Source organism: Oncorhynchus tshawytscha, linkage group LG04 (genome assembly GCF_018296145.1).
Source record: "Oncorhynchus tshawytscha isolate Ot180627B linkage group LG04, Otsh_v2.0, whole genome shotgun sequence".
Lineage (NCBI taxonomy): Eukaryota > Metazoa > Chordata > Actinopteri > Salmoniformes > Salmonidae > Oncorhynchus > Oncorhynchus tshawytscha.
The window spans coordinates 18,439,552-18,455,520 of NC_056432.1; the positions used below are offsets into that span (position 1 = coordinate 18,439,552).

Genomic DNA, 15,969 nt, shown 5'->3' on the forward strand with positions numbered 1-15,969 from the left:
TCACTGGTATTATCAGGCTGTATTAGCTTGCTACGTTTGCTCTTACTCAGTACATTTATTAGCTAGCTAGCTATTAGCATCTATCAATTAGCATCTCACAAGATTTAGGGCAACATGCTATGAAAAGACAAACTAGCTGTTTGCTGATGTAAGAAACACAAACTAATAGTGTCATTATAGAACCCTAGTGGAATTATATGAAGAAGCTAAGTGAAAACAGCATTGTTGTCATCAACATTGTTGCATGTGCTGCATTGACCATGCAGACTGAACGCAAGTGCCTTGTGGTTGAGAAACATCAAATGCACTCCTTGAGTGACAGGGGGCGTGGCTAGGTCTGTGTGATTAGTAGAGCGGAGAAAGATGACTCAAGTAGCGAAATAAACTATAAAAATTAACATTACACATGGTGTATACCAGTTAACAAACCAAACATTCAAATACCGTTACAGAAGGTAAAGTAAAAACCCATACCGCCCAGCCCTAGTTGATAGTTATTGCTATAACTGAGTTGTACCCTTTTCACACTACTGAACCAAGCTGTACAGTACTGGCCTGGTTACGCATCCACCATACTTGCTGGACAAGTGCTAAAAAAGGCAAACTGAAAAGAAATTAGCAACACCAGCACAATATTCCTTGTTATGAATGTGTTAGTCTCCTTATTCCCTCTCCTTATTATGTTGTGGTATTGTACAGTAGCGGAATATGGAGTTAAATTAGTGACATGTGAGCTCGATTTTTGGCACCAACTTAACTCTATAGTGGAATGTGGCGGGAACTCACCTCCAAAGTCGCCAGGATAACCTCCATGCCACTGGAGCCCTTGGACACGATCTCCTTCCGTGTCTTCTCTGTAACACAAACAGGGACCTTAGTTACATTACATTACATTACATTACATTTCCCTCCACTATGTTAGCGCTTACAAATAGGCTACTGTAGTACAAATAATCAATCATCATCATCATCATCATCATGCTGGCCTTTTTACCATGCCATTTCTTAATCAAATATCAGAATTCATGTGAAAGTGAGTAGTAGTGTATAAGCAAAGACAAAAATAACATTCAGTGCCTTTGGTGCATAACTCAGACCCCTTTACTTTTACCACGTTTTGTTATGTTACAGCCTTAAAATAGTTTCCCCCCCCTCATCAATCTATACACAAGACCCCATAATGTCAAAGCAAGAAAAGGTTTTTAGAAATTTGTGCAAAAAATAAATAAATAACTGAAATAGACCCTTTACCCAGTACTTTGTTGAAGCACCTTAGGCAGCGATTACAGCCTCAAGTTCTTGGGTATAACGCTACAAGCATGGCACACCTGTATTTGGGGAGTTTCTCCCATTTTCCCCTGCAGATCCTCTCAAGCTCGGTCAGGTCGGATGGGGAGCATCGATGCACAACTATTTTCATGTCTCTCCAGAGATGTTCGATCAGGTTCAACTCCAGACTCTGGCTGGTCCACCCAAAGACATTCAGAGACTTGTCCCAAATCCACTCCTGCATTGTATTGGCTGTGTGCTTAGGGTCATTGTCCTGTTGGAAGGTGAACCTTCGGCCCAGTCTGAGGTCCTCTGTACTTTGCACTGTTCCTCTTTCCCTCAATCCTGACTAGTCTCCCAGTCCCGCCGCTGAAAAACATCCCTACAGCATGTTGCTGCCACCACCATGCTTCACCATAGGGATGGTATTGGCCAGGTGATGAACGGTGCCTGGTTTCCTCCAGACGTGGCGCTTCGCATTCAGGACAAAGAGTTTAATCTTGGTTTCATCAGACCAGAGAATCTTGTTTGTCCTGGCCTGAGAGTCCCTTAGGTGCCATTTTTTCACGGAATCACAGCTGATGACATGGATATTCAGCTAGCAGGATATACACTGTACCAGCTAGATAGAACAGTGCACTCCGGTAAGACAAGGGGGGGGGTTGCATATTTGTAAACAGCTTCTGCACGAAATCTAAGGAAGTATCTACATTTTTCCTCGCCTGAAGTAGAGTATCTTATGATAAACTGTAGACCACACTATTTGGCAATTGAGTTTTCATCCTAACTTTTCGTGGCTGTTTATCTACCACCACAGACAGATGCTGGCACTAATAAGCAAACCGCTCACCCAGAGGCGGCGCTCCTAGTCGCCGGGGAATTTAAGGCAGGGAAACTTAAATCAGTTTTACCTCATTTCTATCAACATGTTAAATGCGCAACCAGAGGAAAACAAATCTAGATCACCTGTACTCCACACACAGAGATGCCTACAAAGCTCTCCCTCACCCTTCATTTGGTAAATCTGACCACAATTCTATCCTCCTGATTCCTGCTTACAAGCAAAAATTAAAGCAGGAAGCACGAGTGACTTGTCTATAAAAAAGTGGTCAGATGAAGGAGATGCTAAACTATAGGACTGTTTTGCTATCACAGACTGGAGCATGTTCCAGGATTCTTCAGATTGCATTGAGGAGTACCACATCAATCACTGGCTTTATCAATAAGTGCATTGAGGACGCCATCCTCACAGTGACTGTACGTACATACCCCAACCAGAAGCCATGGATTACAGGCAGCATTCGCACTGAGCTAAAGGGTAGAGCTGCAGCATTCAAGGTGCGGGACTCTAACCTGGAAGCTGATATCTTGCTAAGCCCTCCAACAAACCATCAAACAGGAAAAGAGCCAATACAGGGCTAAGATTGAATCGTACGACACCGGCTCGGACGCTCATCTTATATGGCAGGGCTTGCAAACTATTACAGACTACAAAGGGAAGCACAGCTGCGAGCTGCCCAGTGGCACGAACCTACCAGACGAGCTAAATCACTTCTATGCTCGCTTCGAGGCAAGCAGCACTGAGGCATGCATGAGAGCATCAGCTGTTCCGGACGACTGCGTGATTACGCTCTCAGTAGCTGACGTGAGTAAGACTTTTAAACAGGTCAACATTCACAAGGCCGCGGGGCCAGACGGATTACCAGGACGTGCGCTCCGGGCATGTGCTGACCAACTGGCAGGTGTCTTCACTGACATTTTCAATATGTCCCTGATTGAGTCTGTAATACCAACATGTTTCAAGAAGACCACCACAGTCCCTGTGCCCAAGAACACTAAGGCAACCTGCCTAAATGACTACAGACCCGTAGCACTCACGTCTGTAGCCATGAAGTGCTTTGAAAGGCTGGTCATGGCTCACATCAACACCATTATCCCAGAAACCCTAGACCCACTTCAATTTGCATACCGCCCAAACAGATCCACAGATGATGCAATCTCTATTGCACTCCACAATGCCCTTTCCCACCTGCACAAAAGGAACACCTATGTGAGAATGCTATTCATTGACTACAGCTCAGCGTTGAACACCATAGTACCCTCAAAGCTCATCACTAAGCTAAGGATCCTGGGACTAAACACCTCCCACTCTGCAACTGGATCCTGGACTTCCTGACGGGTGGCCCCCAGGTGGTGAGGGTAGGTAGCAACATATCTGCCACGCTGATACTCAACACTGGAGCCCCTCATGGGGCGTGCTCAGTCCCCTCATGACTACATGGCCAGGTACGGCTCCAACACCATCATTAAGTTTGCAGACGACACAACAGTGGTATGCCTGATCACCGACAACGACGAGACAGCCTATAGGGAGGTGGTCAGAGACCTGGCGGTGCCAGATTAACAACCTATCCCTCAACGTAACCGTGACTAAGGAGATGATTGTGGACTACAGGAAAAGGAGGACCGAGCACGCCCCCATTCTCATCGACGGGGCTGTAGTGGAGCAGGTTGAAAGCTTCAAGTTCCTTGGTGTCCACATCACCAACAAACGAGAATGGTCCAAACACACCAAGACAGTCGTAAAGAGGGCACGACAAAGCCTATTCCCCCTCGGGAAACGAAAAAGATTTGGTATCGGTCCTCAAAAGGTTCTACAGTGCGTACGGCCCAGTACATCACAGGGGCTAAGCTGCCTGCCATCCAGGACCTCTACACCAGGCGGTGTCAGAGGAACGCCATAAAAATTGTCAAAGACCCCACCCACCCCAGTCAAAGACATTTCTTTCTACTACCGCATGACAAGCGGTACTGAAGCGCCAAGTCTAGGACCAAAAGGCTTCTCAACAGCTTTTACCCGCAAGCCATAAGACTCCTGAACAGGTAATCAAATGGCTACCTGGACTATTTGCATTGTGTGTGTGTGTGTCCAAACCCCTCTTTACACTGCTGCTTATCTCTGTTTACCATATATGCATAGTCACTAACTGCTAATCTCTGTTTACCATATACAGTGGGGCAAAAAAGTATTTAGTCAGCCACCAATTATGCAAGTTTTCCCACTTAAAAAGATGAGAGAGGCCTGTAACTTACATCATAGGTACACTTCAACTATGACAACTATGGTTTCACTGCTAACCTACAAAGCATTACATGGGCTTGCTCCTACCTATCTCTCTGATTTGTTCCTGCCGTACATACCTACACGTACGCTACGGTCACAAGACGCAGGCCTCCTAACAGCTGGAGGCAGGGCTTTCTCCTATAGAGCTCCATTTTTATGGAACGGTCTGCCTACCCATGTCAGAGACGCAAACTCGGTCTCAACCTTTAAGTCTTTACTGAAGACTCATCTCTTCAGTGGGTCATATGATTGAGTGTAGTCTGGCCAGGAGTGGGAAGGTGAACGGAAAGGCTCTGGAGCAACGAACCGCCCTTGCTGTCTCTGCCTGGCCGGTTCCCCTCTTTCCACTGGGATTCTCTGCCTCTAACCCTATTACAGGGGCTGAGTCACTGGCTTACTGGGGCTCTCTCATGCCGTCCCTGGAGGGGGTGCGTCACCTGAGTGGGTTGATTCACTGTTGTGGTCATCCTGTCTGGGTTGGCGCCCCCCCTTGGGTTGTGCCATGGCGGAGATCTTTGTGGGCTATACTCGGCCTTGTCTCAGGATGGTAAGTTGGTGGTTGAAGATATCCCTCTAGTGGTGTGGGGGCTGTGCTTTGGCAGAGTGGGTGGGGTTATATCCTTCCTGTTTGGCCCTGTCCGGGGCTGTCCTCGGATGGGGCCACAGTGTCTCCTGACCCCTCCTGTCTCAGCCTCCAGTATTTATGCTGCAGTAGTTTATGTGTCGGGGGGCCAGGGTCAGTTTGTTATATCTGGAGTACCTCTCCTGTCCTATTCGGTGTCCTGTGTGAATCTAAGTGTGCGTTCTCTAATTCTCTCTTTCTCTCTCTCTCTCGGAGGACCTGAGCCCTAGGACCATGCCCCAGGACTACCTGACATGATGACTCCTTGCTGTCCCCAGTCCACCTGACCGTGCTGCTGCTCCAGTTTCAACTGTTCTGCCTTATTATTATACGACCATGCTGGTCATTTATGAACATGTGAACATCTTGGCCATGTTCTGTTATAATCTCCACCCGGCACAGCCAGAAGAGGACTGGCCACCCCACATAGCCTGGTTCCTCTCTAGGTTTCTTCCTAGGTTTTGGCCTTTCTAGGGAGTTTTTCCTAGCCACCGTGCTTCTACACCTGCATTGCTTGCTGTTTGGGGTTTTAGGCTGGGTTTCTGTACAGCACTTTGAGATATCAGCTGATGTACGAAGGGCTATATAAATAAATTTGATTTGATTTTGATTTGATGACAGACAAAATGAGAAAAAAAATCCAGAAAATCACATTGTAGGATTTTTAATGAATTTATTTGCAAATTATGATTGAAAATAAGTATTTGGTCACCTACAAACAAGCAAGATTTCTGTCTCTCACAGACCTGTAACTTCTTCTTTAAGAGGCTCCTCTGTCCTCCACTCGTTACCTGTATTAATGGCACCTGTTTGAACTTGTTATAAGTATAAAAGACACCTGTCCACAACCTCAGTCACACTCCAAACTCCACTATGGCAAAGACTAAAGAGCTGTCAAAGGACACCAGAAACAAAATTGTAGACCTGCACCAGGCTGGGAAGACTGAATCTGCAATAGGTAAGCAGCTTGGTTTGAAGAAATCCACTGTGGGAGCAATTATTAGGAAATGGAAGACCATCAGCAAGGGCATTGAAGATGAAACGTGGCTGGGTCTTTCAGCATGACAATGATCCCAAACACACGAATGAGTGGCTTCGTAAGAAGCATTTCAAGGTCCTGGAGTGGCCTAGCCAGTCTCCAGATCTCAACCCCATAGAAAATATTTGGAGGGAGTTGAAAGTCCGTGTTGCCCAGCAACAGCCCCAAAACATCACTGCTCTAGAGGAGATCTGCATGGAGGAATGGGCCAAAATACCAGCAACAGTGTGTGAAAACCTTGTGAAGACTTACAGAAAACGTTGCCAACATACCCATTGCCAACAAAGGGTATATAACATTGCCAACAAAGGGTATATAACAAAGTATTGAGATAAACTTTTGTTATTGACCAAATACTTATTTTCCACCATAATTTGCAAATAAATTCATTAAAAATCCTACAATGTGATTTTCTGGATTTTTTTTCTCATTTTGTCTGTCATAGTTGAAGTGTACCTATGATGAAAATTACAGGCCTCTCTCATATTTTTAAGTGGGAGAACTTGCACAATTGGTGGCTGACTAAATACTTTTTTGCCCCACTGTATGCATAGTCACTAACTATACATTCAAGTACATACTACATAAATTAGCCCGACTAACCAGTGCCCCCACACATTGGCTACCCAGACTATCTGCATTGTGTCCCGCCACCCACCAATCCCTCTTTTACGCTACTGCTACTCTCTGTTTATCATTTATGCATAGTCACTTTAACCATACCTACATGTACATACTATCTCAATTTGCCCGACCAACCGGTGCCTGTACATAGCCTCGCTACTGTATATAGCCTCGCTACTGTTATTATTCACTGTCTTTTTACTGTCGTTTTTAAGTTCCTTACTTATCTATTGTTCACCAATACCAATTTTTTTTACTTAAAAATTGCACTGCTGTTGGTTAGGGTCTATAAGTAAGCATTTCACTGTAAGGTCTACCTACACCTGTTGTATTCGGCGCACGTGACAAATAAACTTTGATTTGGGCAAACTCCAAGCAGGCTGTCATGTGCCTTTTACTGAGGATTGGCTTCCGTCTGGCCACTCTATCATAAAGGCCTGTTTGGTGGAGTGCTACAGGGATGGTTGTCCTTCTAGAAGGTTCTCCCATCTCCACAGAGGAACTCTGTCAGAGTGACCATCGGGTTCTTGGTCACCTCCCTGACCAAGGCCCTTCTCCCCCGATTGCTCAGTTTGGGCAAGCGGCCAGCTCTAGGAAGAGTCTTGGTGGTTCCAAACTTCTTACATTTAATAATGATGGGAGGGCACTGTGTGCTTGGGGACCTTCAATGCTGCAGACATTTTTTGGTACCCTTCCCCAGTTCTGTGCCTCGACACAATCCTGTCTCGGAGCTCAACGGACAATTCCTTCGACCTCATGGCTTGGTTTTTGCTCTGACAGGCACTGTCAACTGTGGGACCTTATATAGACAGGTGTGCCTTTCCAAATCATGTCCAATCAAAATAATATACAACAGGTAGACTCCAATCAAGTAGTAGAAACATCTCAATGATGATCAATGGAAACAGGATGCACCGAAGCTCAATTTCGAGTCTCATAACAAAGGGTCCGAATACCTATGTAAATAAGGTATCTTTTAAACCTGTTTTCACTTTGTTATTATGGGGTATTGTGTGTAGATTGATGAGGAAAAATATGAATTTAATCCATTTTAGAATAAGGCTGTAACGTAACAAAATAAGCAACATTTTCCTCCCCAATGATGGGTCTGCCTGCCATAGATTCTCTCTGAAACACTAACCACACGGATGGACAAGAAACTCCAGCAACCTTTCCGTGACGGCTCCTCAACAATTTGTAAAAATAGTAGAGGGGGTCTCACTCACACACACAAACACACTAAAAACCAACGGAGCAAAAGCTCAAAACACTAACTAAAACGAATTTGTGTGCCCTAATGTATACCCTCTGACCAACAGCACCAACAGAAACCAACAGAAATAACAGAAAGTCCAGGAACGCAAACAAAATAAGGCCTATAAAACTCAGTCAACAGCACCCAGGGCAGCTCATATCCCATCAAATAGAGTCTCACCACCCGGACCAATAAATGGTTGATGGAGTGGACCTTATGAACCCCAGGATGAATGGGAATATGGAGATGAAAAGTGTGTAACATCCCCCCTCTGATTTATAGACTCATAAATAAAGCACACGTCACAAATCAGGTTTCAGCAGTGGGGCAGCCAACGAGCTCAAACATGTGCATACACAGACCAGACGTGCACCCACACAGACCCCCTGGTGCATAATTCAACTTCACAAGACCCGGACCAGTCTCTCATCTATGCCCCAGCGCGCACACACACACACACACACACTTCAACAGTCAGTGGCTATACGAAAAAGTGACCTCTAAAAACATTTCTGTCATACTAGACTTTTTAAGCTCTTCGAAAACAAAAACAGCTCACAGCTGATCTTGAAAACCAAAACAAGAATGCAAATACCTATCAAAGAAATGCATCAAGTAAAATAAACTTAATGGTTCAAATCAAATGCTACTATTGATGTGATGACGGACATGCCAATGGCTTTACTGTAACAGTCTTGTAATAGGATAGGAAGGAACTATTACGGGCACTACCTATCCAGTATTATGGTATTCATGTTGTGTTATCTCCACAAGAAATAACCAATACAAGGGTTTTATTGGTTATTGAAGTCATCTACAGGATAATAGAATACAGTGGGGTTTACACTGACATACTGGCTGGCAAGGTGAACCGTAAACACTTCAGAAATACGTTCAACTTTACACAACTTTCTTTTATTAACAGAGTAGTGATTTTATTTTGTGCAAATACAAGATTTGCAGGCTCTATAGAAACCTTTGTCCCATTGAACAGTAGCCTAGCTGCACAAACTGCTCAAAGCAGTAGCTACAGTAGCTGTGGTAGAACTAATGGTGTTCTGCACTACAGGGGCTGCACAACTGTAGAACTTTTCTTCCTCATCCCCCAGTCTCAGTCCCAGTCCCATTCCTTACCTGGGGAGGTCGATCGCTCTGCGGGCTCCACCAAGCGGCTAGGTCTCTCGGTGCATCTATATTCCATCTTTCTCAGAGGTAGGATCCCCCCAACCAGCCAGGAGTACACTGACGCTAACCGCCCCCAAGCCCAACCACCAGACCAGGATAGAACACAGCTCTTGGCACCTCCTCCTGCACTCTAAAAGTTTAGACCTAGAAGGCTACTACACTACCCAGCATCCACTCAGCATTCAAGCCCAGACCGACAGACAGGCAGACCAGACTGCGTTCCAGCCATGCAGACAGCACCTCTTATGCAGACAGCGAGCACAATACCCATGCATGGATAGAAAGACAACTGCCTCCAATCTCGCTCTCCCTCCCGATGGATACAGTTCCATACCATAATATTATTTTGGACGATATCACGTCGATACTTTGACTGCAAATTGATTTAGTTTTGCTAGGTAGCGTTAGCTAGCGCTAATCGGCAGTACCTGTGCAAAAACACTTATTTTTCATCCTATATTCTTTTTAAAATAGCAAGCCAACATGTTTTCAGTACTTAATTCCATAATCCATGACTGATTATGGAAATAAGTGACACGTCTCTCTGCAGCAGACATATAGAGAGCAATATCTTTGGAACATCAAATTGCAATAAAATGAACCGTATCAAATTGCCAGTGTTTCCACTGCAGTCATTTATCTTTGGTGCTGCACCACGGCAAAATTGTTGCCACCACGCCTATAAAATATGTAACATGAAAAAATATTTATGCTTGAACAGTCCACATTGACTTTGTCGGCAAACAAAACGAGTAACGAATAGAAAATTCAGATTACCCCTTAGACTAGTTTAAATCTATAGTATTTACTTAGAACACACAACAACAAGCCGACCTATGCAAGATAAATATTCCTCTCGAGGCGCATTCAAGTTAGGAGTGCCATAGGGAGGGAAACGTGCACAACAATTCTTGCAATTATGGGGAAAACAGCAGTTTTAAAACAGCCTTTGTTAAAAAGAAGGGGATCTTTCCAGCTTTCCATTCCTACTTTCTTATTTCTCAACTCCTAAATATGTACTATTCTAAACCCAGTTTTTATCAGCAGCTTTGTAAGCATGTTACTGCGCAGCAATTTTCTGTGAGTGGATAGGGGAGAGGGGCTAAATGTAACATGGGTCAATTATAGGATATTTTTGGTTAAAAATGACACCCTACTTCAAAATGACTGTTTTGGAGTGACTTATATTATAATGAGACAGATGACATTTTAAGTTTAGCAAGAGTAGTGGCAACAATGGAAAGTGTTGGGGGAAGAAATGGTGACATTAAGAGGTTTCTGTGAGAAGTACAGGCAGGGGGCATGTTCACGGACCCGCACCAGAACCCAACCTCCCCCCCAAAACCATTGAGAGGAAACTGGAGGAAATGAATTACATACTATGCTGTTTTTTACTAAAATAATTGTCCATTGTTACATGCTAGTAATTTTTACTCATACAAACTTGTCTTGTGTGACTTAGTCATACATCTGAGCGTACAAATTCATGAGCCATTTGGGTGCGACTACAGCATGTGACCTCTTGTGTCCACAATCGGCAGGAATTTAGCTATGTGGGAATTGCACGGAGGAACAGAGAATGGTGGCGATATCAGCTATCTTGATCTGCACAGATGAGCCAAATTATTTCTTGCAACTCGTTCCCCAGCCCTGTTTCTGCACATCTGCTAACTGTCACATAGATAAGAGGATGTACTTTCTATAAAAGGAGAGAGCCAACTTTGTTCGTTGGGCTTTCAACTCTGAACTATTTGAGTGATTGTTGATTGCTCCATTTTTGCAAATCTTATAATAAAGTTGTTTGAAGAATCTACAGTCTCTCTTTAGAATTTCCACAACAAAACAATTATGATAATTTGGTGCCGATATGTATTGCTTTTCTCACAATTCTATATCATATACTGAGGTCCCTGACAATTCTATGCCCTAATGATGACTGTGTGAAACAGGTCTGGATGTCTCCCAAGTGGGGCTGATCGTGTCAGGGTGTGGCCGGAGGCCGAGCCCGAGAAGAGCTGTAGCCTGCCGTGCGTGCAGGAGTCAGGGCCACAGAGATTTATCACTGCAAGAGGGACGTCCCACCAAGAGAGACACGCTCACGTTTCACCACGCACCGCTGCTCTGATTTCAGCTAGAAACTACAGCTGTGAGACAGCATTCCCTCTCTAGAAGACTATATTTCCATAATAGACACATACAGTATCATGTTTTTTCGAATGAAAACCTATTTGAGCAACAACAACCGAATAGATAATGTGATAATAGATAAACCTTCAATGAATCCAAAAGTGCTGAAGCGTGACTTCTACTGGCTACATCAGACATTGGAAAGTCTGTGCTGCCCATGTTCAAAGAAACAGATCTAAAACAAAAGGTGTAATGGCTGAAAGCTAAGTTTTGCTAAGTGGCTATGAGCTTAGAATGAAGAACTTGATCCAGCCAAGTGACCTCTACATCAGTGGAGGCTGCTGAGGGGAGGACAGCTCAGAATAATGGCTTGAACGGTGTGAATAGAATGGCATCCAACACATGGAAATCATGTGTGATGCATTTGATTCCATTCCACTCCAGCTGTTATCCATGAGCCTGTCCTCCCCAATTAAGGTGCCACCAACCTCCTGTGCTGTACAGCTAACTCAACTTGGTACAACAAACCAATCCATGTGTCAATGCTGATCTTGAAGTGATCTTCAATCAATGTTTGACGTCCAGTTCTCTTGTTTCCATTTTCAAAGTCTCAACTTTGCTCTAGCGCCACAAACCTAGCACCACCGGTCCACCACTGACCCTTGTCATCGCAACAGATGTCTATATATGGATGTGAGTGTCCACAACACAGCTGTGTCATGCGAGTCTCTGACATTTATATTTCTAGCTATGCCATTTATCTCAATAGCAAAAGGCCAATGTGTTTTTTTTCCAAACAGTATCACATTGCTGACTAATGAACGAAGTGACGGGATCTCACTTTCTCCATCAGCTGTTGACTCAGCAGTCTTCACTCGGAATGACGTGATACACCAGATTAGTTGTCAGGCTTTTCTTTTTTTTGAAGCAGTCGCCCTATACAGCATAACGGCATGCAAATGTTTGTTATTCACTCAAACCAGGACCTGTGTGTGTGTCCACACACACACACACACACACACACACACACACACACACAAGCACACACACGCTCGATGGCCTTCCTCAGTGCAGTCTGTCTGAGAAGATTCACTGAGGGCTGCTGGCTGGGTAATTATAAACTGAGTGAAACAGCTTTTCCTCAAATGTCAGATTCTCTGTGACGTAAGAGCCAGCAGGGGGGTGGGAAGGAGGAAGGATTAAGAGGAACTCACATTGGTGAGGGAGCTGGGCAGTCCAAGAGGGGTGGAGGGGGTCAGGTATCACTCCCAATGGGGCAGAGAGCTGAGCATTCACTGGGTGGGGGGGGTCTAGTTACAGAGCTAACCGTCCCTCTGCTAAAATGTTTCCACCACTAAAGACATGCCATCCTAGGACAACCACCCCAAATATCTACCCACTAACATCCCAACACTCCTTTCACCCTCGTAAATCTCCCCTGACCAACAAACACATACCCTTTGATGTCACCAAACATCTACTTAGCCACCCAAATACCTTTTGACCTATTCACATATCCTATAGGCTGTCACTTGAACAGAGTCCTCATCTACCCTGAAATGCTAAAGACAGGCTACAGGACAGGACAGTAAGTGTGGTCAGCTCTGCATAAAAAACAAACAAGATCAGGTAAGAGGAATTACGATGGACCTTGTATTCAACCCCAGAAGACCTCGACTTTGCTGATGACCAGGATGTTTTATCACACACACACCAACAAAACTCACCAACAACTACCCTACAAGAAAAACAACTGAGATGCAAGTCAGACTGGTTATTAACTGCAAGACAATGGTCATGCCCATCAACACAGCAACAAAAAAAAAAGAATGAAAATAAACATGACCTGGAGTTACTTGACAAAGTTTTACATACCTAGGGAGCACCATCTGCCATGACAGTGTACCAGCACTTGGATCAACAAAGAACAAACGACTAGTGATGACTATATATCGCATTGACAATATCGCAATATCCTTTAAGCGCTAGTTGGCTGTACCTACACCAAAACAGTATTTTTCCTTCCTAGCTTGTTCTCAATCTTCTTTTAAATAGGGAGCACTTTTATTTCCATGACTGCTCAAAACTTTCTCAAGGCTCTGTCTCGTCCCTCAGCAGCCAACATATGGTGAGCAACATGTTTGGAACATCGAATCGCAATAAAAATCACAGAATCAAATCGCAATACATATCGGCACCTAAGTATCGTGATAATATTGTATTGTCATTGTCGCTGGCAATTCCCAGCCCAACAAACAACACAAAACTCAATATCTACCAGAGCGGTTTACTAACAACACTTCTAGGAGCAGGTCGATAAGGTTATTCTAAGTGCTGAAAATGACCAAAAAATATATACACCTTACACACAACTTGTATCTGAAGAATCATGAACAGCATCTGGACTCCAGAAGGAAGGCCCAAGACAACATGGTGGATTACCATAGAGAATCAGCTACAACAACATCAGCACTAGAGTAAAGGTACAGAGAAGATGGCCAAGACAACCTTTGATAATGCTATATGCGCCAGCTGGAATAACAGGGGTGAGTGAGTGAATGTCATGTGTGCATAATACTGTAAGTAATGAGAGTAATACTGTAATGGGGTTGAGCTGAAGGGAAGTGCAGCCATGAGAAGAATACAAATAATGTTGAAGTGTTGTTATGAGCCGTTGTTGGGGCTTGGCGACGCACGTGAGGTAGAGGTTTGGTGCAGGTGTAATGCAGCCAAAGGTACAGATGTAGGATCATAATTTGAGCCAGTTTGCTACAGCAGGGAAATAATCCTGCAGCAGAAAATGTTAATTATTATTTGGATTATAATTAAATGGACATTTTTGTACATATACATTTTTCATTTGGGAAAATCAAGTCTGAAGCCTCAAATACATTACAACTTTAAAATGTCCTGCATTGAGGAAAGTTATACTACAACAGGGTGATCAAATTAGGATCCTACATCTGTAGCACAAGTGCCTCAGCTTGACTTGTTTGAGAGGTTCCACAAAGACATGCGATACAGGTATGATCAGATATGTCTGTGATACAAATATGATAGGGTGCAGCTATTATCAGGCTGTATTGCCAGCAATCATTCAGTGTGAGCTAGAGATGCTGTGAAATTCCACCAAGTAGACTGGCAAAATGTGTGCAGCTTAATTATATAACTATTTTTTGAACAAGCGTTTATTAGAGGCTAGCGTTTATTTGCAAAAATGTGAAATTATACCCAGCTATTACAAGAAACAGGCACTTGTTGGAGACTCAGCGTTTAATGGAAGTTTTACGGTTTGCTGACTATAATATAGGATATTATTTCCCATTGGCCTTTATGGCATGGTTTCAGCAACTATATGGTCAGTGAGTAACAGGCTAGCTTGATCAGCTAGGCTCAGTGAGTGTGAAAGGAGTAGTATACAGTAGGCTAGCACTCTTCTCACCTTGAGTCTGTATGAGGTGAAGGATCTTGGCAGTGATCTGCCTGGCGATCTCAGGGTCCACCAGCATGGACTCCCTGTTCAGCTTCTCCAGCTGGCCAAACAACATCAGCACCCTGGAGTTACTGGGAACGCTGGGAGGGAGAGAGAGAGGTTTAATACTTGACACATAGCCAGACATGATCAGCCCATGCTCTCATAAAGCAAATATTTTCCGTAGTACGCCCTAATGAACATGACCCTGCTCTATGGTTATATTAAGCTCATAAGGGGCAGTGAGGTCAAAGGTCACTTTGGAATGACAACAGCCATGGGAGAGACAATCACAATGTAGAAATAGACCCAATGTCTCTCATATGACCTTATAAAGACAGAGTGAGAGATAGACAGAGAAAAAAGATAGACAAACAAACTCACAGACCAAAATACAGTGAGAGGGAGATGGAGTAAGATACTGCCCAAACAAATCTACCAAAGCAAAAATACACATGCGCATACATATACCTTCATTCATTACTAACACACTCAGACACATTAGTTAGGCTAAAGAGAACAGACATCCACACTCAGAGTCAAACATTCTGCCAAGGCCTTACAAGAGGGTAAACATTATGACTGTTTTCAGAGTTCATAGCTTATCAAAATGTAGCCTAGAAATTGTGCTTTGCCATTGAAATGTTAGGCCTTCTTACTATAAGGAAAAAAGCTAATGATTACAGGTGGAGAATCAAAAATAGGCTAGCTTCTGTCTCAGTGTCTGGCGACGCAAGACTAAGGCTTGACAATAGGTCAATAGGTGACAATAGGCTAGTTATTACAAGGCCCCAAAAAGTGATTGACCCCAAACAGTAATGTTTGACAGAGGAACCCAACACAATAGCTAGGGTCAAGATGGCATCATGACAGGCCCTAGCAGGTTTAATGATCTGTGGTGTTGCTGTCCTAAGACTGACCTTACATTGTCACAAGACATAGAGCAAACAAGAGTGTAGCATTTGAGGGCAGTGTGTGAGAGAGACTAAGAGAATCTGACAGAAACACTTCTGTTCACACACACACACATATCACACAGAAAGAACCTGGCGCATGTGTTCAAGACTGGTTACTCACCCTTTCTCAGTAATCATTTTGTGCTTATTCATTTTTTCTCAGACGTCAACATTTCACATCAACTGCAAGTAAAGAAACGCAAGGATCAGCAATGCAATTCAGTTGTCATTCCCGGTCCGGACTTGTGTGTTCACCCGTGGACATCACAGTCTATCCTTTCTATTCTCTCTCGCTG

General features: G+C 43.9%; 1 protein-coding gene across 10 annotated transcripts in view; it reads right to left on the minus strand.

The window, feature by feature from the left end:
• Positions 1 to 15,969, minus strand: part of agtpbp1 (ATP/GTP binding carboxypeptidase 1) — a 56,482-nt gene that overhangs the window by 32,772 nt on the left and 7,741 nt on the right. For 9 of the 10 annotated variants that reach the window (XM_042320404.1, XM_042320401.1, XM_042320402.1 and 6 more), the window contains 3 exons: positions 15,795 to 15,856; positions 14,688 to 14,818; positions 787 to 854 (listed from right to left, as the gene is read on the minus strand). In XM_042320404.1, the coding sequence (XP_042176338.1) occupies positions 787 to 854; positions 14,688 to 14,818; positions 15,795 to 15,826 (231 nt within the window). In that variant the 5' untranslated portion in view covers positions 15,827 to 15,856. Of the gene's footprint in view, positions 1 to 786; positions 855 to 9,067; positions 9,206 to 14,687; positions 14,819 to 15,794; positions 15,857 to 15,969 lie in introns of those variants that run through there. The other variant, XM_042320407.1, reaches the window with a different exon arrangement.